Source organism: Sturnus vulgaris, chromosome 5, assembly GCF_052056855.1.
Source record: "Sturnus vulgaris isolate bStuVul1 chromosome 5, bStuVul1.hap1, whole genome shotgun sequence".
NCBI lineage: Eukaryota > Metazoa > Chordata > Aves > Passeriformes > Sturnidae > Sturnus > Sturnus vulgaris.
Window position 1 is genome coordinate 53,238,508 of NC_142247.1, and position 25,418 is coordinate 53,263,925.

The following is a 25,418-nucleotide window of genomic DNA, read 5'->3' on the forward strand; positions in this document are numbered from 1 at the left end:
GCAGCAGTGTATAGATTACTAAATATAAATGGACAAAATATATTTTAATTAAGTGATTATCTTTAATTTAAAGACAACTGACAATAACAATAGATTAATAATTTTTTTTTCTTTTTACTTTCAAAAGGTTACATCACTTTGAAAATTATATTGGCCATCTCCACTGGTCAGAAGGAGGTTCTTCAACTAGAGGCTCCCATGGTTTCCACTGCATCATTTTTCTTGCCAGGAACAGTTCATTTTCAGCCTGTTAATAAACACCATACATAAAGACTTAAATTCTATACAATTGCCAAAATATTACTTCTATTTCAGTTAATTACCTCAGTGATGTCACTATCTATCATGATCACAGACTACCACAAATTTCACCTATAAATATCAAAGGAACTGTATTTGGGGTTTTTTTTTAAGAAAATCATATCACCCCCCAAATACCCAAACAGACATTCCCAATGACAACTTCATGATATTTTCCACTCAGTTTAGATTACCCCCAATATTATTCAATCCTCTTCTGCCCTTTTCACTGATTTAGACTCTGTAAGAAGCAATGTAGGTATACATACATATCTGTAAGCATAATGCAAGAAACAGTTGTTAATGTGTTGGGTTTTAGCAAAGCCATCCCATCACTACATGACAATTTGTTTTCGGGGCTTTTTTTTTTTCTGTTTGACTGTTCTACAGCAAAGGAAGATATACAAAACTTCCAGTTTTCAAAACAAAAGCTCAGCCAAAGGACAACTAAAAAAGTGCTACATTGGTACTACATCTCAAATTTCCCCTCTTTACCTGTACAATGACTTCTTCTATCTGACCACTATTCAGTTTTTCCTGTAGTTTTTGCACATCAGTCTCCTGTGTGTTCAAATACATATAATACAACATCTTAGTGAGAAGTAGAAAGCCCATAAAAAGCATGAAAACAATAATTTAACCAGATCACACTCCAGTCTTTCTCAAAACTATTATCAAATTAGATGGCTTATAACATTGTCAGGGAAATCTCACACTTATTTGTTACTGAAAAGCAAACATCAAACCCTCAATGATAAATACAAAGAATGAATGCTATTTAATGAATCCAAAGAAGTATTAGCAGATAAGGGCTTTAGTTTTTATCTTGGAAAAAAATCTTGTTCTTAGATTTTTCTAGAATTATATGCGAGCTTTCAATTAACACCTTAAATAAAGAATACCAGCATTGCACAGTTTAATTCAACAAAAGGTGGTTTTAAATATTGAAGGCAAGGATTGTGCTAAGATACTACACTGGCAAGAGCACATATATTTTTCTGTGCAAGTGTGTGAAAATGACCACTTTCCTACGAATCTTTGAAAAAAAAAAAAACAACTATGTTTGCTTCAAATTTTCACAGAACATAAGCAGGAAATAAACAATCTCTTTTCATATGCCATCAAAATATCCCAGTCAGTAACAAAAATAATCCTCAGTACTTCAATTGTTACCTGAATTGATACCTGAAAGTTACATGTGCACCTGAGAAACAGCCAGGTAGTCAAAAATTCACTCTTCTCATCCTATGAAATGTTTTTATCTGCAGCATGAATGAAATAGCACTCTACTTACCTTTTTCACCAAATCAAATCGTTCATTTACAATCTGCTCGGTGTATTTCCTATAAGCTGCATCTTTGGGAATGTTTTGCAGGACACCAAGGATTTTTGTGTACACTATTCGCAGACGCTAAAGACACAAGACATGGTTAAAATACGCAAGTACAATTATTTAACTTCTTGTCCTACTAAACCTACTAAGCCACTATCTATACACAAACTATGGTATTCAATCCAGAAGTGTAAGATTCGCTACAAAAAACAATGTTGCAGTCTGAACACACTTGATGCAAAATGTAAAAAAAAAACCAGTAAAGGCTGTAAAGTGCTCTTAAAAAAATGAAAGAAAAGGCAAATTCATGTCTAACCCATCAGATACTGAAAAATTACCTGAGGAAGATATAAAGAGGTTATAATGGAAGCTTTTTCATCACTTTTTCTCATGCTGGTGCAAAGTTCTGAGTAACAAATAGATTTAAATTAAACCTGAAACTTTTATCGCTGGATTTAAACGCAGAGATAATGGACACATTGTGGTGAAGAAATTGACACTTTTGTACTGGGTAATTGTATCTATCAGACAAGGAAAAAAAACCAGGAAACAAAAAGAAGATTTGCAAAGAATCTGAACTTCAACTAAAACACTGTCCAGTACTTTACTCTTAACTTTAATTTGCTGAAAAAACTAAATTACACCTTCTTGTCAGGAGGTGTCCGACAAGGCTGTAGAATGAGCTAGAATAATTTCTACCGAACAGTAGTGATTTTTTCAAGGGTTCTTTTTGACAGCATTCTTAAGTATTGGAGTCAAAAACATTTTTGAAATAGAACTGTTCTATAGTAAGAAATTTCAAAGTAGAGAACTTAAAAAAATTACTGAAGTTCTTTCAAATTTCAAAGTTCTTTAATGCCTCCCAAATAAGCATGATGTGACAAACATACTTACACTACTGAGCTGGAGGAGGTAAAAAGAAAGACACGTATTGCTATGAGAAGCACCTAATGCAACTTCCGAGTACCACTGAAGTATGCCAATCTCAGCACTGTTTGCCATCACAGGGCCGTGGTGTGGCTTTGCACCACATGGCTAGTCTCTATCATCTAACACTAGAGTATTCCTTTAGTATAAGTTATTTCAATACTTGGGTACGCAGCAAAGCAGCAAAAATCTTTTTATATTTATGAAAAACTGAATTTAAAGAGTTCTTTGTTTTGGCATTACTGATAAAAGAAACCAAATATTGATTCATAAAGATACTTACACCAGAGAGGTTTTTGAAATCAATGCATGCCACAAAAAGTACACGTGTAAAATAACCTATAATGACATGCATTAAACCTTTAACACTGTGGATAATTTTAATTGTTTCATTAAGATGGCATGAGATTATGATACACCGCATACCTACACATGCAAACACATCACAAAAACCTTATATCTCACTGAGTTTCCATTACTACAGAATGAGATGTGTGACATACCTCATGAGGGTTCTCAGCTACAGCCAATCCTACAAGTCCAGTGGTCTGCAGAGAGAGCATAAACATACTTAACACAGCTAAGCATCCATTTCCACACTAATTATTTTGTTTTGATTCAATATACACCTGACAGGGACCATTCCATAACACCAGCTCTGCCTCCTGCTATATGCCCGTTATCCCAGAGTTCCAGTGCTCCTAGAGGGAGCAGATCACCTTACTAGAATCAGAATCACAGAATATCCCGAGCTGGAAGGAACTCACAAGGATCATCCAGTCCAACTCCTGCCCTGCACAGCAGCATCCCCTACAGTCACACCCTGTGCCTGAGAGCATCGTCCAAACGTTTCTTGAATTCTGTCAGGCTGGTGCTGTGACCACTGCCCTGTGGAGCCTGTTCAGTGCCCAACCACCCTCTGGGGGAAGAATCTTTTTCTAACATCCAACCTAAACCTCCCTGACAGAACTTCAGGCCATTCCTACGGATTATGTCACTGGTCACCATAGACATCACTGTCTGTCCCTCCTCTTCCCCACACGAGAAAGCTGTAACTACAACGAGGTCCCCCGTCAGCCTCCTCTTCTCCAGGCTCAACAGAGCAATGACCTCAGCCGCTCCTCATACGGCTTCCCCTACAGGCCTTTCACTATCTCCGTTGCTCTCCCTTTGGATGCTCTACAATAGCTCAGGCCGCGGTGACCAAAAACGCACACAACACTGAAGGTGAGGTCGCCTCAGTGCAGAGCAGAGCGGGACGATCGCCTCTTCCGACCGGCTGGCGATGCTGTGGCTGCCGGGCCAGCTCCGGTGCCCCCGGCTCCAGCCGCCCTGCACCGCGGGCCCGCCGTCCCCGGCTGTCGGGGAGGTCACCTGGGCCCTGCGCTGCACTCGGCCTCTCCCTTGCAGGGTGCCGGCTCGCTCTCACCCCGCGGCTCGGGTACTCTCTGCCCTCCCCCCAGGAAGGACAGCCCCGCGAAGAAGCAGGACGCGGCCCAAAGCCCCGCGGCACCTCACCTTCCTCACCGCCCCCGCCATGGCCGCGCTGGCGGCGCCCTCAGAGGACGCAGCGAAGGGCGCCGGGCTGCGCATGCGCCGCAGCGGCCCCGGCTGGCGGGGCGGCGCCAGTGCGCGTGCGCCAGAGGGCGCTGTGGGGAGCGGCCGGCGCTGGTAGCGCCGTGTGCTGCGTGGTGGGATCGCTTCGTAAAGCAAAAAACGCCCTAAAACAGACCTAGACAGAAAATAGGGGACTTCATTAAGGACCTTGAGATAGAGACAATGGGACAAAAGAGCAATGAAAAGGCAGTTTAAATTACTGGTAGAGGGGAACATGATGTTCATTTGAAGATCCAGTTGTCTCTCTATTAAGTCTTAGGCTTAGTTGCTAACTTAAAGGCTGAATTTAGTAATACTTTATAGTAATTATATTGTAAGTTTGTATGTTATTCTGGACAAATGTTTCTTTCTAATTCCTTTGCCGTGCTCTGGAGCTCCTCTTTTCCATACCTGGTAAGCAAGCTCCACAAACGGTTTCAGAATATCTTTGAGTTCTCCCTGGAAGCCAGTCCTTTGATAAAACATGCACTTCCACCAATCTGCAAATCACTAAATCTACAATCCACTAAAGCAGAGTGGTTAATACAGTTTATAGCGGTATTCAAAGTTTGTGTTTCCCCATGCCTGGGTTCTTTCCTATTGCATGGGAAAGAGTTGGAGTTTCTTTCCAAGGTACTGAAATTCTTTCTCTTTCCAAAATACCTGTCTTTAAAAGTTCCTGCCTTTTTTTAATTGGATCAGCCCTGTACTTTCCCCTTCTCTCTGATGGTCCAACAAAACGATCTCCTCATCACACTAAGACACCAGAGCATAAGTGTTTCTGCGCCTAGTGATCTTTTAACACAGCATCCTTCCAACAGTAGTTTTGAGTGACTGTTTAGACAGCCTAGGCACGCAGGAGTCCTTGCCACATCCTAACGAAGGTGAAAACCAGTAGGCCTTGTTGACTAAAATGTTCATGAAATCAATCTCAGAGAAGTACTGTGGGAAATTCTCCAAACTGGTCAAATCTTGTTTCAATACATGGCTTACTTTAAAATATAACAAAGCTGAAATGTATGAGGTATTATCAGCGTGCAGTCAACAAGAACCTGACTTTGAAAATAAACAAACAAAAAAACCCCAAACCACCCACATAGCATTTCACAGTTTATTTATTATCTGTTTTACAGTGGGGATTCTGTTAGGAATATTATCCTATGTGTTAACATTCAGTATGTAGGTAACCTAAGAAGGCTTTGCTATAGCTCTTGTCCCATGTTTGTCTCACCAATGAGTTTATCTCATGGTATTGTATCTCAAATTGCCATGTGAATTGGTATCTGTGCAAAAGTCTTATTTATTCTGCATGAAACATAATTAATGGATTTATATCTAATAATTATGTAAGAGTGGAATCAGGCACTTCATTCACAATGCATAATATTATTAAAAATATCTGAAAATCAAAACAAGCCCATGTTTGTAATGTGGATATGTACTATTTCTGATGGTGTCCTGATTATGTAAAGGAAATGAAAGAACTGAAAGTAAATAATTACAACATTTGTGCTCTTTATATGTATTATAAATACATATTTTTCATTTTTTGATTAGGTAAGAATATATCTCTTCGTATAATCTTGTAGACAGCAGTAGAGCAGAATCTCAGCATTGTTTCTCTCTGCTTCTGTTATACTGGGTTTTTTTAGCAGAGTGTCACCTTTATTTAGGTCATACTGGCCAAAGAAGTTGCAGTGAACATTATTTATCATCATTAAATGTTTTTATTGCTCTCATGTTCAAAGATTGAAATGCATGTAGTGCCTTAGTTAAGCTTACACTTTTGGGTTCTATAAAAGCAAGTGAGTCAAAAGTCATGGAGGAGTTCATGGTAACATTTCATTTCATAAGAACAATTAAAGGCAAGTTGGAGTTTGGAGGGGTTTTCAGTTTGTTGTGTACCCTTTTTGTCTGTTCCTTGTGGTGAAAATGGTAACTAATTGGTTAAAACCAGAACAGCACAAAAGTTTTGAATCAGCGATGTTTCCAGTTTCTTCTTCATCCCATGCGTGGGTTTAGGTTGTTGAGTACTGCTGTTCTTGATCTTACACTTGGGTTATTCTGTATTTTCATCACTGCTGTCTGTGGTACCATGCCTCCTGCCTCTTTGTCCAGCTTCAAATTATTAAACTAGTTAAATAAATATTGTAACTGTCTGTCATTGAATCTATAAAGCTTTCCATCATGTCAGCCTCAGAGAGAGAGATTAGTGTTTGGTGATGTAAGATGGTGGGATCTGCAACTAGCTAAAGGCTAAACCTTCTCAAATTTGTTGTGATTTATGTAAATATGCTCCCATATGTTGTTAACATAGTGCTTGAGAATAATTGGCAAATAATTAATTTTCTTAATGGGAGTTGTTTAACCAATGGGGGCACAGATAATCCTATGTCCCCAGACCTCGTGTTACATTTGATGAGATTTTAGAGAAGTCATGTGTAATACTTTCCTGAGGGTCGAGACTGCTTATGTTACAGTTGTACAAGGTCAGACCTTAATTTATCTAGCAACTGCGTATTTAATTTTAGAAGTATCACAGGACGCCTCAGCTTGCAGGGCACCATTCCTGGCTGTTCAAAATTCAGGGCCCAGAGTAACTCTGGCAAGATAATGGGTTGAAATGGTGAGACTGTGGTATGCTCACCAATTAGACTAACAGAGAAATAGTTTAAAAATACGTTAATACTTAAGCGACTGAGTCCAAATTTAGATTGCTAGTAATTATTTTATTGCTATGAATTACCTCTGTGCATGCCTAAGGGCCTTCTATTTATAGAGTAAAGCTGAGATTTTCTATTTTATTTTAAGGATAAGAAATTAGAATAACATTAATTTCCACATAACTTTATGTGTTTAAAAGCAATAAATGCTTGATATTCTTCTTTCCAAGGAAAGATGCAACTTCTATGATTAGCGAGTAGTTAATTTTTTTTTTCTAATAAAAAATCGGTAAGTTAGAGAGAAGAAAGTTTTCCTAAATTAAACATAATGAAGGAATATATAGTTTTTCAGGTATGAATATAAAAATATATCAGGCTACTCGAAATGTTGTTTAAGGAAAATATTCTTTGTAATATAAAAAACTAAAACTCATTTAGAGCAAGGGTTTACAATTGTTTCCAGTGATCTGTGTGTGGGTCTGGCGATTGAGAAACTGCCAAGGGTGAATGGAAGAAGATTTTCCTGCTGAGCTTTTTAGCCTTTTCATTGCCACATCACGTAATGTAGCAGCGATGTTTCTGTTCTGCGCAGTGTATCAGCCATGCTGTTCTGTTCCCCTGTGATCCCTGTGGAACATCCAGGCTTTGGTCAGACCCTGTCAGCCCAGCACAGTGTATTGCCAGCAGTGATATAGCAAATCAGGCTCTTGAAGCGCGTGTAGACCCTTGGCAGCGTGTCCAGCGCTTGTGCTGTGGGGAGCTCTTTGCCTTATACTTAACTCTACCCTGTCACAGTTACTTGCTACCTTACCAACTTTCTCATTTCACAATATATGAATTTTTGTGGGGTAATTTGAAAATAGTACACACAGCAATCCTGAAACACTGCTCATCTGAGACCTTTCTGGTTAAGTTTGTGTTCAAGAGCTTTATGATTTGCCTGTGGCAAAATCACTGAGAGGAGTATAGCAAAGCAGAAAGTTTTGGGTACGGAAACTGCATAATCAGAGAAATTTTCTGTCATGGCCTCTAAACTGATTTATTCCTCTGATCTTTTGGAGAGAAAAGGGTGGTAGAAAGGAAATACATGCTAATGAAAATAAAAGGATTTTATTACTAAAAAATGTATCTTGCTTAGTGTTCTTAACTCTTCCTGGAAATGCTGATGTTGGGAGTGTATTGATCATCTGGCAGAAATAGACCATATGTGAACATTGTTAAAAAGATTTTGCAATAAATTAAACTGACTTTTTTTTCAGAGAGTTTGCAGCGTGAGGTTCTGATCTAAGGCCTATGTAAATCTTCAGGAGCCTTTTCAGACTGGCTCTGGGGTAAATATATGAAGGGCTGGAATATAATAATTCTCAACTCTCCTAAGGATAGCAACTTCAGTAAGACTGGCAGGGCAGGTCCATCCATGTGGCTCCAATAGGGTGATCTTGATTCATTAAAAAAATGGCATGAAATCTTCAAATGGAGGGTTTTCAAAATGAAAGATGTGAAAAAAGGCAAGGTAATTTTGTCTTCAAGCAGTTGCGGAGGAGCTGAGATTTTGTATGTTGCATATTTTTCCTTAATTATCTTACATAAATTAACTTTCACTTTCATTAGGAGCACCTCTTAGCTGTCAACAAGATACTAATATACTCTAAAATGTACTTTCTTTTTAGCTGATGGCAGGCTGAGGTTGTAGTTATGTTCATTGACGTATACTTCTGAAATTGCTAGTCCAGGAGAGATTTTATCTTTGCTCTCTAAAAGGTTTGTGAGTGTTCATAACAAGGGTGTATTTTTGAGTTAAATGATGGAAGTTTTAAGGTGCCATCAGAATTTGAGTAGTGTTCATGAAAATGAGAGGAAAAATGCATAAAAGAACCTTGCCTCAAAATTCTCCTACCTGTCAATGGAGTGCATTGCTCACAGGAGATGAGGGAGAGCGGTACTTGTGTCCACATTGTGATGAGCAGTCATCAGTCTAACTTACATGTTAAATCTTCTTTTGGCCTATTATGCTGAAAGCTTGACTATGGACACAATGGGAAGGGACAGAGAACCTTCAGAAAAGCTTCTCCTATATGAACAGCATAAAGGCCTGTTTTTCCAAGCCCCAAATAAAAATGTGTTCATGAATATTCTTTTTTTTAATTCTTGGATTCCTTTATTTTGTGTTCAGAGATGACACTCAAGGCCCAAGTTGTGTATTTTCTCTGTCAGAGAAAATGGGATTGAACTTGAGATTTTTAACATCTTCTTTCAGATTTCTTTCCTTGCAGTTAAAAATCCAACCCATGATTCCAGTACACATTGAAAGAGGTGAAAAAGTGTATTATATGGGAATCTGAATCCGAGAGACCTTTAGTTTCGCAGTCAATCTGAATGTAAGCCCTTACTAATTTAATTTTGATTTTCAAGCTTTATCATAATATACTAAGTACTAAGGTATTTGTGGATGGGATTATAATATTGGCTATGGTACTTTGGGTGACTTACTGCTTACAAGAGCAATGCAGAAACTAGTCTGAAGAGAAATTTGATTAACACTTCCCCTTGAAAATAAGTCTCAGAAGATTTCTTCCAAATAGTATTTCCAGTGTTCCTCTTCTATTTGCAGGGTGACTAGAACCATGATCATACTACAGGAACTTACTATAATTGTGTAATATTTGTGCAACATTTTGAAGATAAGTGTTCAGTCTGGTAGAAAGAGCACATGACTGCACTGTGGGAGTAGTAGTTTAAAAATTAAAAAAAAAATAAAAATATTGAACAGGACTAATGTGTTAAGCTACTAAGATTGAATCAAACAGAGAAACTATCAAAACTCAAGGCTCATTTGGGAAAACCTAGGTAGCTACAGCATATATTAACTTAAAGCTTTTTTATTTCTGTGTTTTACACCATATAAAGACTACATTTTACAGTTCAAAAACCTAGAAGATATTGTAAAGAGCAACATTCCTGACCTTCCAGTTATAATGAGAATTTACTAATAGGATGGTTGTTTGATGTGATATCATGAGGAAAAAGCATAGTGAACATAAGCCACAGTTACAGTTGGTGATATGAGCAGATTGAATTTAAGTTGATGACTATAGTTAAAAGGTTTGACATACTCTGTTACTAATCCAGTGAGCATTTCCATGACTCTCACACCTTGAAAATAATAGCTAGCATAGCTTGACCATGGCCTGACCTTGTGTACCAAACTTGTGTGAATGTCCATTAAACTTCACAACTGCAGTAGAGCAGAGAGTCCAAAGTCCTTTGTCTTCCTTACTGGACAGTGCTTTGGCACTATAAAGATAAAACAATATTTGTGAATGTTTGTGTTTTGTTTGGGGGGGGGTTAACATATTGAGGACCATTAAAAGAGATAATTAATGACATGAGATAAGACCATTTTATTGTATCACCTGGTGAGAACAATAGGAGAATTGTAACATCCATGAAGCTCAGTGTCCTGGGGTGAAAACAAAAAACCAACCAAACAAACAAACAAAAACCAACCAACAAACAAACAAACAAAACAACAAAAAACCCCACAACAAACAAACCCCAACAAACAAAAAAAACCCACCCTAAAATAAAATAAAGTTGTCCCTTTGCAAATCTGAGCTTTTTGCGTATTATTTTTTCAACTGCATCACATTTATCTGTTCAAGTTTCTAAGGTCATGTATCTGGGCTCCAAGAACTTGTGAACCTGCATATGGTCTGAAGGAAACTGATGAAAGAGAGTGGTTTCCACTGCACAAGGTTGCAGGACGGCCAATTCCACAAGTGTTTGAAGTCACTTTAGATGACAAGAAAGATTAAAATATCCCATAAGATAAGGGGAGCAGCAAAGAAACATTGAGCGATAAAGACATGAACAGGCTAAAACTGTTAACTAAAAGAAGTAATGGAGCATCTTGCTTATGTTATTTAAATATTCGGGCAAATTTTCTAGTTTTGGAAAAGTTGCATCAATTTACACCAGTAAATAAGTTGGATCATTTTTAACATTTTGTTCAGAAGCTTACAGACAAAGCAAAAATTACCATTGGATATTTAGTGTGTTTGGCAGTACTAGTTGGGTTAGCATAATTACCAATACTTCTCATAAAAACTTAGCATTTAAGGATTCCTGATACATGTGTATGCACTAACATCCTTGTGCTTTATTTTGTTTTATCTTTTTTCACTTTCTTATGAATCAACACGGAAATACAAAACATGCAATGGAAAACAGCATTAACTTTGCTAGCTTTGTGGAAGATGGGCAAATGATCTTGGAAAAGGGTGTTTATCCCAATACCATTAATTACAAAGAGAAACTCCACTTCTTATTGGTAACTTCTCCCTCTGGATTTAAGCAACATGACTATAGCCGTGCTTCTCTGTTCAACTCCCTCCAGCATTCCTATTGGCTTGAGTGGTTTAGCTGCTGGTCATTATTTTAGATGAAACTAAATGCCCAACACCTGGTGAACACCCAGCATTCTGTTCAGCACTCATCAGCTTCAGGTGATCACTGAGATGATCTTTAAGATGCTCCTCATGTTTTAGGTGAATGCTGAGTTCTTTCTAGGAAAAGGGGACAAATTTTTTTACTCAAGATGCCTTCTCTGTACAATCAGGTGCTATCTTTACCAGCCTGGTCCTGTTCAACCATCTTAGGGTAGAAGTAAAATGACAAGAACAGTCCATTGTTTTAACTGGAATGTACTTTTTCTGGAGATCTGGAGGTAGTGGAGATTTTTGGTTTTATCAGATGGTTTCTTGAGGAGTAGGCAGGTATTTTCAAAAACCTCCTCTCTTGTGCTGAAAACAAGTTTCAACTGCACTGAAATACCCCACTCTAAAGAAAGATGATTCCTTAGGAAGATTTAATGCTATTGGTAGACTTAAATGAGTTTTACTATATATGAGTAATTTAGCTATATTAGCTTCCAGTTTCTGTTAAATGTCAAAATATCTTCATGATTCTGAAGAGAATAAATCTGTGAAATTAATATGAGAATATAATATATAATGCAATTATCAGTACTGACATATTAATTTATCTGACTTTTTATTAACTTTCACCAGATGCAAATACTGTATTTTTTAAGGCCCTGAGGCATGTATAAGGTGTTTTTCAGAAATGTCTTACTGTCAGTTCTTTTCAATTTTAAGTCTGTGAAGCTACATTCAGCAATTACTTTTAATAGATCCTGCAAAGATTTAACCAGAGCTGATGAAAAAGGTCTTTCCCCTTATAACAACAATTTATTTTCCTAAATATTTTTCTATGAAATGAGGTCTGTCATCAATGTATTGTTTATGTGATGCTTTTTATTTTTTCCTGTCACTTAGCACTGAAAATGTGGATATTGTTGTGCATCATATATTTCAATCCTAGTTTTAGTGAAATAGAGGATTGGCCACTTAACACTTAATAGATGATGCACATGATGTAGTTACTCTTTTTAATTTTAAAACTCTGATGAGAGGTCTCTGAAGTAGAAAGGTACATGCTGAAGAAGATCTGCTGGAATGATCTGGGCTTCCAGGTATATTTGCTCATGCTGTACTTCAAAGAAGTTGTGGATAATTATGAAGACTGTTGCCTCTTGTAAACCTTCTTATATAGTGGGACATTCACAAAAGTTAAATTTGCTAACGCTATGGTGATGATCTCCTTCAGCTGCCCCACCAGTGAGTGATCTGCTATTGCAAACAGGAATTCCTTCTTTTCAGAAAAATAAGACTCTTACTCAGCATCAGTATTGTATATGTAAATAATTTGCAAGAGAGTTATCCATGAAAACCGTGGAACCTCAAAACAACAGAATATGCCCTTTAAATATGGTAGATGTCAACTGTACTTTGGTTGACAACAATCACAGAGTACACAACAGGATTTGAGCTATCAGGTGAGAAAGAAAGTCACAAGTGGAATTTTCTCGGGACACTGCAGTGTTTGCAACTGCAACTTTAAAAGGACCATATTTGAATATTATGTGATTTTAATTTTTGCTTTCCTTGTGATGTATCTCCTTCTGGATTCTCAAAGTGGCTTTTGCCTTCAAACTGAGATGGTTTTGAGCTCGTATTGAGTACCATTTCAGTCAAGGAGAGATGTGTGCTCTTCTTGCCCTTCTGTGTTTCTCTTTACTCCACTCCGTCCATCCCTCCTGCCTATCTTTCCATCCATGTAGGGTATTAATTAATGAAGTAGTTTTGAAATATGCCAGTTTGAAAGTCCACAGTTGTAATGCTTACACTCAAAGCAGAGCCCATTCAGGTAGGTACTTGAACTTGTGTCTGTACACCTCTTATTTTGCTTTCGAGTTTTATATTTGCCACAAAAAAATATTTCGTGCTTTAGTAAAGTTTTAACTTAAATATATCTGAAAATAGGGAGGAGAGTACTCTGGGTTTGTTTCTATGATGCTCTAGAAATCACTTTGGATATGAATATAGGTTCTGTATCCTTCTTTGAGGTGGAGAAGTCAAGGCCTTAGCAGATGATCCTGCATCAGTATTGTCTCAAGCAGCTGAAGGACGTATTCTAGACTGCACAGCTCTGCTTTTGAAAAATGGAGGAAGTTGCAATGTGCCTGGTGAAGCAGGACTGCTTCCCATACACAAAGTGGCTTGTGAGGGGAATTGCCTGTGAGTATGAGCTTGGAATTTATATTTTCTCTAAGAAACAGTGCGGCACAAAGTCACGTCAAAGATGGCTGTAGTAAACTTGCAAACATATATTTGTATACATTTCTATTTCAGAAGTACCTGTGTTAGATTAGATTTAATTAACTTTTATTTTTAGTATAAACAAAGGAAAATGCAAAACATGCATCTTAGAATTAAGTGAAAACCACTGAAAGAACTTAAACACAATATCTTATTTGACAGTGTTCAAAACCGGTGTTTCTGTGTTTTGATCTTTTGTAAAATGTTTAGGTGGTAACTAAGAACATAGATGGATGAGGGTTATTTTCTTCCTGCAAGGAAGTTACTCCTGCCTAGTTTTGTTCACTGTTTTTTAGGAGCAGGAAATATCTCATTGCAGTCACATCCCAAACTTTAATCCAGAATAGTGGGTCAAGCACTATTCACTCTGCTGTAGATGGCCAGTGTCTAGAGCTTGTAATTGAAAATAGTTTGGATGTTAACATTCTCTTGTCTGAGCACATAACTTCAAATACTTATGGTGACAGAAGGGAGACTGCACTTTGTTGTGCTGTTTCTAATAACAAGATTCTTTGTACCAAAATATTGCTCAAAGAAGGAGCAAATCTAAACAAGGATCCTTTCAACTGTTCTCATGGCAGTGAGAGCTGACAGCCATGGAATTGTAAAGCTACTATCTTATGGAGAAGATGTCAACTGCTAATTTTGTTGCTCAATGATACACATTTCCCCAGTGCATCTGGTATTCTTAGACTGATGACATGATGCTGAGGCTGTTGTTCAGTCATGGATATAATGTGGAGATGTGTTTGGACTTTATGTGTCAGGGTATCTTTGGAAATTCTTTTGTGTGGCCTGCTCCAGAGCATGAGCCTGTTCCTGGTTGGACTTCTTCTTCAGTGAAGGATAAATGAGTAAATACATACCTTCCTTGCTTCTTGTCACTTTGCTCTTTTCATTTGTCAGATTTAAACATTTTGGTTTATGGTGTTGAATTAAGATTAACATACTGTCAAAATTATTTTTTGAAAACATTCTAAAAATAAAATTGCCATTTCTCATTTTCTGGTCTGAGATAGAGAAAGTAATATATAGTAATATATAGTATTGATGGGGTTTTATATTTGCATTAATATATTAGAGATTTAGAAAGGAAATTTTATGAAATCCTGAAGTAGAATTCTGGAGTTTATTTCCTTTCCTAACCAGTGGAGTAGAGGTGTTTCCAAAGAAATATTTCTGTTGAACAAAGCAGTGCCACAGATTACAGCAATTTTTTTTTCTTTATTGCCTTCAGGTCTGTTTGCATAAGTTAAGGGCTCACAAAGATTGAACATGGAAAAAAATTGCTTTTAAAATAACCTACTTAGGTATCAATTTGATTATTGAAGGCCACTGCTAGGACTTTTTAAAAATTATCTTCTGAAATTGCTTTAAAATATGTTCTTTGGGATTCCTCTGCACAGATTTTGAAATTATGTCTTGGTGGGTTCTCTGTTTCAGTTCTGTGAGTTTATTGCTGTTCCATGATTGAGATATTTAGCTGGAAAAGTGGCTTGTGTTTTTATGGATTGCATGGATTATGTGCCTCTAAGCACAAGAATTCAGTTTTTCATAGAAGCACAGGAAGAATGAACAGAGATACCACAGACTGGGTAAATACCTAATTTCCAGTTTATAATGTTATGATTTATTAAAGGAAATTTTAGTTGCTTATGTCAGGTCACATTCATCCAAAGTGTTGTAGCATACTTTGTACATTAAGGATCATGGTCCTATATGAAATTCTTCAAACATCTAAATTATTATTTTTAGGTATTTTTGCAAAGTGTTTGCTCCCAGGTACAGCTTCTGTGTGTGCATGTTTCAAGGCCTGGCAAAATTTAAGGGGCTTTAGGTAGACTCTTTTAAACAAAGAGTAGATTTTGATGGGCAAACAAACCAGGAAATCAAGCAGCATGTCCCCTTGATTACGAAATATTATAACTTTAATTTTGGTTCCTTCAGAATTTTGTCAGCTCAGTTCTTGAACAGACTCGCCCCAGTCATACTGTCCTGCACTCCACAGTATGGTTCTGCACATTTAGAGAAAAAAATCTGACAGAATAAATTTAAAGATATTTCATTAAAAGTTGATTGCAGTTACTCCCTTTGTTTTTCTGCTATCCCTTCCATCTTGAGTAACGACCAAAAAAAATAAAAACCCTACCAACTAAAAAGATATTTCAATTGGTAGATGTCAGGATTACATAGGGCATAATCCATTTAGCTAAACCCACAATTATCAAATGATTGTGTTGGAAAATACCTTAAAGATCATTTCGTTCTAATCCCCCTACCATGGGCAGGGACACTTTCCATTAGAGCAGGTTTCTCAAAGCTCCAACTTGGCCCTGAACACTTCCAGGGATGGGGCAGCCCCAGCAACTCTGGGCATCATGTTATTTGAGAGATATGCTGGTTATCACACACACATATTCACACAAACCAAAGCTCAGCTTCTGCCCTGCCCCCTAAATTGACTCTCCATGTTCTTCAGAATTTCTCCTTATTTGCTTAATGTCATTGTCCTATAAAACCTAACTTGTGAGTCAGAGGCGTAAATTTCACTTCCAAAGGCAGCTGTATCTGTCCTTTGTGTGTCTGTCCCTTGTCACGACAGATTAACTGAAGCAAACAGAAAAAGTGAAAATTTCTGGTCTGGGACATGAGGAAGTCTGGGCCAGAGCCCTGAGAGAAGGATGCCCCTGGTGACTGCAGGACAGCCTGAGCACAGAGTGCCCCGTGAAGCCAACACAGCTGATGGCAAGTCTGGGCTCCACTGGCCGATACCTCCTGGACATACCAAGACAAATATGTGAATGCTTCCTAACCCATAAACTGATATTTCTTTGTGGGAATTCCTAATCAGAAATATGGGCCCAGTCATAATAAATCTTAAATTGTGGTAATTTTAATTAATACAGTGACCACAATGCAAGAGTCTGGGTAATTGCATATCTGATACAGTATACTGCAACCAGCAAAGGAAACATGATTAAATAAGGCTTTAGACAGGAGATTTTAAACCCTTTCTGTGGCTAGAGCCAAATTCCATTAGTAATTTTAGTTCACGGGCAAAGGTTTATATTTAGGACTTCATACAAGCATCAGGCAGTAGTTACATTGCCTGCAGCATCAAAGCATTCAGATGTAGCACTCAGCATTGCCCCAAGTGTTTAAAATACCATGAATTAGTCTTAGAATATCATTAAGTGAGCTAAAAAGACATGGTATTTGTTGTGTTTATCTTTTAATCAGTACATCCAGGCCCTTTTTTTGTTTGGTTGCCTGTTACAGGAGATGGACTGATACTGGTTTAAAGCTTTTCTGTCCTTCACCACTGAAGTTGTTTGTTTATTGAAGACTTCTGCCCACCCTTGCTTCCCTCCCCTTCCACTCCCCACCCCTCTCAACACTAAAGCAAATACAACATTATGAGAAAGTGTCTTTCATATTTTTAAGGCATCTGTGAATTGGAGGGAGAAGCAAAACTTTATTTTAAATGAAATATGAGGTGAGATAGTCATGGAAAGGGAGCTGTTTTCCCCAGGTCAGGTTTATGGCACAGCTAGGAATTGAACACAACTTTTTGACTCCCATATTTTGCAGCCAGACCATTTGATGCTACTTCTATTGACTTGAGTACGTGGTGGTAGAAGCAGGAAATGTAACTAGACCAGAGCTGGTAGCTGTGTGAAAAGACACAAAGGCATCATCCCCAGCTGGAAGAAAAAAGCTGGTAGGAAAAAAAACTTATCATTTTCGCTACTTGGACTGTGATTGAGCCCTTGCAACATTAGAATTTAATTTTCTTGACTTTTTGGGTGTGTCTCACAGGCTGTTCCACCGCAATCCAATTCCATGGCATGCCTGCCCCCCCCCACCCCGGGTGATGTTGTCGACAAGTAATTAAATGCCCTGGCACTGATTCAGGCATGCTGACGGATAGGGACTCCTATCGATTTGGGGACAATGCTTGAAATCAGAGGTATAATTTGGTTTCTATATCTCACAAAATCTGACACAAGCAGCTGCCCCAGGCTGCGAGCTCTCCGAGGAGCCAGGCATTCAACAGTAGTTACATCAGCCTTTAGCCTTTTCAGCACCCTTAGGAAGGACTTTGTAGCTGTGAGTGTTTTCAGAGCTCAGTGAAGAAGGGAGCAAACCATAGCCATGAGTCCTGTGTATGACCAGCTATTCCCTGTAGAAGTCCTAATGTTGTGAATGGGTCATCTATAAAACTCCATGCACTGACTACCATCTAATTTTGGGGGCTGGCTTGGCAGAACTTATTCTGGGTATCAAGGGGGGGCGAGGCTGAGGCGGGAGGTGAGCAGCAATTTTACTGCAGCATTCTGTGTTCTGGCATGGGCTCCAAAGTGCCTGAGCTGCCCTTTGTCAGACTATTGCCATCAGGACAGGAGTCACACATGGAAAAACACAGTCACAAAGTCACAGGCCCTTTTGAGTCTACCTTGGGGTAAGGTAGAGGGATTTTTTGTGATCCTTACTTGGGGCAGAAAAAAAACCCCTACTAAGATATCCATGGTTTGGCTATGGCTTGCATGGACATAAATTTGTGATGACTTATCTCTGTAGAACAGGTCTTATGTCTTTTGTTTTTCCATCACTTCCAGGGACTGGAACATAAGTCTTATGAGGACTGGCTTAGGGAGCTGGGGTTCTCCTGAAAAGCTACAAAAATATGTTAGTGAATGGTTAGTAGTCATAAGAATGATATAACAGTGTAGCTCTGGTGACATGCAAAATGTGTTTACATTTAATTTTCAAAATTTAAATTTTCAGTAGAAATCTCTACATCTAATTGGGCAAACCCATTGCCATTTGTCCACATATGCTGAGCATGGTAGATATTCTCAGAACTCCTGTTATTATCAATATGGACTAACAAAAAGGAAAAACACAACAACCCCCTGGCATAATTAAAGAGTAGAGAATTCATCTGGTTAGTACTGCTGCTTGTATTTAATTCCCTATTAATTATACAACTTGTTTATATTGCTGGCATATCTTTTTAAATAAAAGTCTTAATAAACACACACTGTTTTAAAAAAGTGACAAAGGAAATGCTAAATAAGGTAAGTACTTGTTTTGCTCTCCGTGTATAAAGAAATAGGGTAATTTTTTAAATTGAATGACCAACCGTAGGTTTGGCTAAGTTACATGGGAGAATTGTCTGGGACTCAGATATTAACAAAGGATGAAATCCATGCAGTTTCCACAATCACTTACAATTTAATAACTACCTGGTGTGGACACACATATTACAGTGTATTTGCAAATACCACCACAAATAATATAGTTCTTACATTGCTAGATTTTACCTATTTTTTTATGCTTCTTTTTTTAAAGAGTAGTAGGCTAACTGCATCCCATTGAAATTAGCCTTCCAAACCCCACACTTTTTGTGCACACAGCAATTCCTCCGTTACTTTCTTTGCAATACAGTGGCCTCTACTTCCTTTCCAAACCTGTTGAGCAATATTGCGATGTAATTCCAAACAGCTGCTGTGGTCACCCTATGTCTGTACATCAGTAGCAAGTGAAACGATTTCTATATATAGTTTGTAAATCTGCTGGCAGTGTTTGTAAAGCAGACTGAGATTCTTCCTGAGGAATAAGAGCAGCTATATGAAAGCAAGAGCATTAAGACCATCCTTGTGTACAAAGCAGTTTATCTTTTTGGTGTGGCAGAAGTGAGGAAATGGCCAGCCTGCAGAAATGTGAAGAAGCACTTGCTTTGGGCAAAACCCTGGCGGAAATAGTTTCTGCTGTCAAAGATAAGCAGGTTCATCTCACCCTGTTATTACAGAACATGACATTGTACTGACATGAGATGATTAAAAAGTACTGGCTGTGTAGGAAGGAAAGAAAACTGGGAATGGGAGTGACATTTATTCAATAAGATTTATTTTTCTCCATTGTCTTCCTTATTTTAATGTGATTCAGGTATGCAAAAGGAGCAATAAACCCCGAGTCTGCTGCACCTTTGGCACCCAGCAGCATCCTCTCTGTATAATAAAATAGACCTTCAGTATCCATGCAGAAATGCCTGTGCAATGTGAGCAGTGAGTTTTCTGTCTTTTAATTAAAGGTTGAGAAATTTGTTAGTTCAGGAATATTCTTATTTGCACTCTTATGTATCTTTCCCCCCAGTCCTTCCCTGCAGTCAGGTTGGGGATAATGGAAGGGACATCCCCTTCCCAGATGCATCTGTACTGTCTTCCCATCAGCAGCGCTATCAGAGCCCATTCACTTCTTCACTCCCTCTTACTCTTCTGTCTTGATGAGTAAGGCAATGCAAACACCCCCACCATTGAAATATATTAGATTAGTGGTTGCCCTGTGGCTTGTTGGTATATGGTGTATGGTTATGTCCCCAGAAATTGGTGAGAAAGCTGTTTTCAAAACTGATCTGAGCAATAAGGCAGCCCACATGCACATGTTTTTGAGTGAAAGTTTTTCTGATTACTGTTCGTGATGGTCCAAGTTGTTAAACTACAGCCTGGACCTGGAATCTGCCCTCCTGGTAGTCTAGGGTGTGTTGCAGGGAATCTGTGGGAAAAATCTGTCTTTGAGCTGGAATGCTGAATCCGATTTCCAAGCAAAGACTGGTTTTGAATCAGGATCACCTTTGCACTTACCCCACTTTGTGTTCCCCCAGTATGGGTGACAGAAAACATTTTTTCTCCTGTGTGACTCCCTGTTTACAGCATCACCCAGAGTGATGGAGTGAACAACAGAATCATCTGGCATTGAGAAAAGCAGCTGAAAAATTTTTCTTGAAATACCTTCAGTGCATGTTTCATCCCATTTGCTCTGCTGATACCACTGTTAAATGTAGGTGATGACACATCCTTTTCAGGCACAGTACTGTGCACACAATTTTCACAAGTTAAGTGAGTCTCCCAAGGGAAAGAGCTGCAGCTTGTCCCATCAGTCTGCCTCGTGTTCTTGTGTACTTGCCAGGCTGCTTGACCCTGTGTCTCTCTAGGATGGTTTGAATTCTGCAATCAACCTGGGCTTGTGCTCAGCATACAAAAACTGATATATATATATATATTGCTATAGTGGGAGGGGGAGAGCAGGCAGTGAGGAACATGACAGCAGGACAGAGGAGACGTGCAAGAAGAAGTAAGAAGGAGAGATCAGCAAACAGGCTTGCAGGGAAAGCAGGAGTGGGGGGCCTGCAGGACCAGGGATGGAGAAGGGAGCACAGCAGCAATAAAAGACATGAAGAGAGAACTCGGGCTGGTGCCTCAGGGTTTGCTTGAGTGGATGGCACGAGTGAAGGAGTTGGTTGAGGAATGAGGGTGGTAAAAGTGGTGGTGGGAGGCAGGCGTAAGCAGCACTGCAGACAGGCAGCAGGAGACATGGGGAAAGCCCAGCATGCTGTGGTGCATTGTTTTTATGTGCTCTATGGCAACTGGAGCTGTTCCTGCAGCGTGGGACTGAGCTTGGTATGAGCCAATGCATCTGTCTGACAGGCTGTCCTCGGGAACTGGGACTGAAATAGCCACTGTCCTGTGCCTGAGGACAAGGTTGTACAGCCCTTTCTTTGCCTGGCTGTAGTTTTCCCTGCACTCATCTGGGTGGAAATATACATTTAACTGTGGGTTTTGTCCTGCTGAGGGATGGGCACCATCTGTCACATGTTGCTTGTGGCCTTTATGCAATTGAGCCAATGTGCTCCAAGTGTAGAAACGTGACAAGCAGAACAGAGTTCCCTGGGCTACTGATTAAAATAGTTAATTGCTTGGAAAGGCAGAAAAGACATCTAGAAGGGTTTCCTTTTGTAAAACCAAGAAAATAAATAATCTTTCCACCAGGTTAGGAAAAATTGAAAGTCTTGTCTGAAATCTATCTGCTGAAAGCCAGGAACCCTGGGTGCCAAGATCAACAATGATAGAGTGAATCTTCCTTCTATAAAGTGGATGCTTCCAATTCTCGTTTTCTCTCAGCTCAGGTTCTAAAGTGAGCAAACCTTTTAATAATTCTGTTGAATGAGTGATGAGTTTTCATGGCCTGTTGGTGGAATGGTTAATTCCCTGCATACGGGATTTCAGCAGGGCATTAGGGAGGTGAGTTTGGGTTTTCTGTTACGAGTTGGCAAAGCACTTCATCAAATCATCACAAAGATCTTTTAGGTCATGAAGTTCAAATGTTAACCTAACACTGCTAAGACCATGACTAAACTATGTTCCTGAGTGCCACATCTACACACCTTTTCAATACATGTGGGGATGGTAACTCAGCTAGTTCTCTGGACAGCCTGTTCCAATACTTGACAACCCCTTGCATGAAGAATTTTTTTCTAATGTCCAGTTGGAGAATTCATCCTAAACAGCAGTCAATGTAGGTACTATAAATCTGCCCTCCAGTACTACATATGGTTCGTGCTCTGCTCTCTGCCTCCTGTGATGGAAGAAAGCTCACTTTGCCACTTCACTAGCACACAATGAGCTCTTCCTAAACTGTTTATAATGGTGTAATTGAGAACACAGCTGGGGAGATAGAACAGTTCGCCCAGACTGCTGGGTTTTTGCTTGATTTTTTTCAGAAATCAGAACATGTATAGTGCCTGAGAAAAGAGACTATGGAAGAGGAACAAAATGTTTCAGGAAAGAATGTTAATAACAGGAAAACACAATTACTCTTCTCTTTTCTCTGAGTTCCTCTTGGAAGTTAGAACCTGTGGTCTGAAATGTTGTAAGGGTCGAAAGCTTCAGCCATGGCTGATGCCCACAGGAATTGAACCCTGATCAACTGAAGTCCTTCTATAATGCCAAATACTGCCAGAAAGTGAATCCAAAATTCCAAATTAGATAGTACTTTCAGTCTTAAGGTTTCTGTACCTCTCCTTCCTTAAAAAAGTGGGAGCACCTTCATGTTCTCTAAAAAGGCCACTGTACAATTAAAATCATTGATAGCTTTACTATGCTGAAGAACAGGGGCAAAATAAAATGCTGAAAGGCTATTAAATATGTGTGAGATTTTCCATGCAATGAAGAAGAGTAAAGATTCTGAGTACTCATGTGTCTAGGATCAAAGTATATGATTACAGAACTATGGAATTAAGGACTATGTTTCAGTGCTTGTCAGCAGGCAACGACAAATATTATTCCCACATTTTCTGACCTGTGAGTGCTTGTCTTTGCAGTTTTAGCATCTTTTTTAAATTCTGTGTGTGTAATTTGCCATGTGCTACAGCCTTATTATTTTTATTAAAATTGTCCTAGAAAGTGTTCTTGGCTCTTCATCTTTGGCCCTTTCCATATCAAGAATCAATCCTAAAATACCACGAGTGTCATATAAGATCAAGAAGGGACACGAGCCTCTCATATCCTCACCTGACTGCCAATTTTCCCCCTTCTTCAGGGGAGAAATGTACAAGAAAGTAATTTGTCCATCTTTAGTAACATCTTTAAATTATCTTATCTCATGGCTAGAATGGACACTGTTGGCATTTTGTGTAGAGAAATATCACCTCTGTCCCAGTGTTGTATCGTGTCTCAGCAAGGAGTAGCATTGAAGGTAATATTAATGTTATCTAAACTTCCTTTGGAATATTATTTTAGAAGTGAATAATACATGCTGCTTTTTGAAATTTCTTTGAGTTTGGAAAATTTGGTTTATACATAGAAAACTTTGAATAGACAATTCAGGTATCTGTATGTTTGTATTTCCTATACAGCTCAGAAAAATTGAAAGGCTTAAAAATTTTGTTGTACCTGACAAAAAAAGGAAAAGCAGAAAGCTGAGCTTTTTCTGGGAATCAGTGTATGTGAATAGATTTAATTTTTAACAGCGTATTTTTCCTTTTAATATTGTACGTATCAGTGTTGTACATATCAACATTGTACTAATAAAATATAGCATATTTCTAAAAGCATTTCAGTTTCAATCAGCGTTTTCCAACAGAAAAGCTGTCCAGTTTACATTTCCTAACTCCATCAAAAAATGTTTGCAACAAAATATGTGGTCAGCAAAAATAGATTCAAGAAAGAGAACTTTATTGTGCTGCTTCTCTGGCTAACTCCAATGATAACAATGTTAACCATGGTCCTAAACATACTGAAGAAATAAAACTGCTTGGAGTGCAGCTATATACAGATAATTAATGCCTATGTCAGCTCTACCAAAAAAAATTAATGATGCCAAATTAAAAGAAAAAAGGTACTTTTTATTTTTTCCTACTCTTTTACATTTTTCAGAATTTGGCTCAGGCCTCATTCTGCAGGTGCAGCTGAAAGAGTGAACAGAACTCCTATGGACCCACTGACTTGTCTGTGTGCACTTGACCTATTATGGGACCTTATACAATGAAGGTATAAGGGTGAAGGTAACATTCACAGCTCCATAAGCCAAGCATCTGCTTCCTTTTTATTTTATCCAAAGATTCTGTCAATATAAATGACTTACAAATATTTATTTTATATTCAGGTGTACAATATTCTTATGTCTGTTTTATTAATGTATTTTGTAGGTTAGGAAAGACTAAGCTTAGTTATAAGCTTTCATACCATTTCTTGATACAGATAACTGCATGAAGTTCATATAGACAAATGATCAAAGGAAAAATATAATTTCTTTATCAAATCTTTATGAAAATCATGCTCAATCTCCTCTCTCCCCTGTCAGTAAAGCTGTATGCATAATAATGAAACTAAATCAGCAATTTGGCTAAACAACATACGTCAATTCAGGTGGCCAATCCATACTGACCAAAAAGAGATGATGACAAGAACCATACTTCAAATTATGTTCACTTACATTTCCATTAAATATTGACTTGACTATCTAAAACACACTGTGTGTTATCATATAAGAAGGTTGATGTATGTTGTTATAGATATGTTCCTACTTCCATGTACCAAAACCTCTTCTCTTCCTCTCCCTCCCCCTCTCTCACAACACAGGTTGGCAGGTATTGCTGGCCTGCATGTTTCAGAAAATATTGCTAGTTTACCATCACTCACTGCTAAATAGAAAAGAGAAGAAAACTAAAAAACAACTACATCAGAAAAGCAAACAATAAACAGTACAAAGTTTAATCTTTCTTTTTGTAATTCTTCTTACTGAAAGATGCCTGTAAATGAAAATAATATCAGAATAATACATCATCTATTGACAGAAACTATAATGCAGCTGTACATTTGGAATAAAGAATTGAAGGCGCTCTCCAGCTGCACATCAGTCAGTGACATCAAGCACTAGTCATTTAAAGAATAGCCACTAGAGGCCTTCAGTTGCATGGCCTGTCAGAAGTGATGAAGCCACAAACCCGCTGCCCACCCAGGGCTTGTTACCCTTAAATCTCTGGGTGACTCTGTCCTTTCCCCCCAGCAGAGCACAATTCTCCATGTGAAAAAAAATCTCACAGATGTTCCAAATGGACGTGTCCAGATGATTCTCACTCTGATAGTCCTAGAAAAAAATAAGAGAATTAATAAAAAATTGTGTGATTTGTTACAGGCAACATGTGACACACAGAGAGCAGTGCTCCCCACAGCTGCTGGCACCTCCTCCCCTTGGCTGCCTTTCCATCGATCCCAACCGCCTGCAAACACCTTGGTGGGATAACAGCATTGCACTAGAAAACCGTGAAAGTGAGAGGAAGTCCACTGAACAACGGCAGGGGTGTTTGGTGTTTTATTTCCAGCCCCTGTGACAGCTCCGGATTAAATGGACTTCATTGTTCTTTCCCTACTGCAGTTTGGACACGATGCCAGTGTAAGTGCGCCTGGGGTTTTATTTGGTGCCGCCCCCCCGTCTGTGAGGCTGGTATTCTCCCACTAGCTGCCTGCTCTAAATATGGCCATGGCCAGTGTGTCAATAATCCCCCTCTTTAAGGGACTTGCAAACATTAGTGTTGGG

At 38.6% G+C, this 25,418-nt stretch overlaps 2 protein-coding genes across 2 annotated transcripts; one reads left to right on the forward strand and one right to left on the reverse strand.

The window, feature by feature from the left end:
* Positions 1–42: 42 nt before the first annotated feature.
* On the reverse strand, positions 43–4,174 carry NDUFA5 (NADH:ubiquinone oxidoreductase subunit A5). Its single transcript, XM_014877767.2, has 5 exons — positions 4,079–4,174; positions 3,064–3,108; positions 1,595–1,711; positions 796–861; positions 43–247 (listed from the first exon to the last, which is right to left on the reverse strand). The coding sequence occupies exons 1-5, from the start codon at positions 4,151–4,153 to the stop codon at positions 146–148; spliced, it is 405 nt and encodes a 134-aa protein (XP_014733253.1). The 5' UTR covers positions 4,154–4,174; the 3' UTR covers positions 43–145.
* On the forward strand, positions 4,152–25,212 carry ASB15 (ankyrin repeat and SOCS box containing 15). The gene is given in 13 exon segments (XM_088166113.1): positions 4,152–4,194; positions 10,490–10,519; positions 10,522–10,629; positions 10,940–11,045; positions 11,047–11,149; positions 12,655–12,715; positions 13,286–13,457; positions 13,835–14,107; positions 14,109–14,176; positions 14,179–14,211; positions 14,214–14,392; positions 14,982–15,133; positions 25,017–25,212. Coding segments are annotated over 13 exon segments (1,524 nt in total).
* The last annotated feature ends 206 nt before the right edge of the window (positions 25,213–25,418 follow it).

Coding starts and splice junctions, on each gene's coding strand:
- NDUFA5 (XM_014877767.2), bottom strand. CDS start 4,153: ATGCGCAGCCCGGCGCCCTTCGCTGCGTCCTCTGAGGGCGCCGCCAGC. Junction 862..1,594: donor GATTTGATTTGGTGAAAAAG/GTAAGTAGAGTG, acceptor TTGAACACACAG/GAGACTGATGTGCAAAAACT. Junction 248..795: donor TAGAAGAAGTCATTGTACAG/GTAAAGAGGGGA, acceptor GTTTATTAACAG/GCTGAAAATGAACTGTTCCT.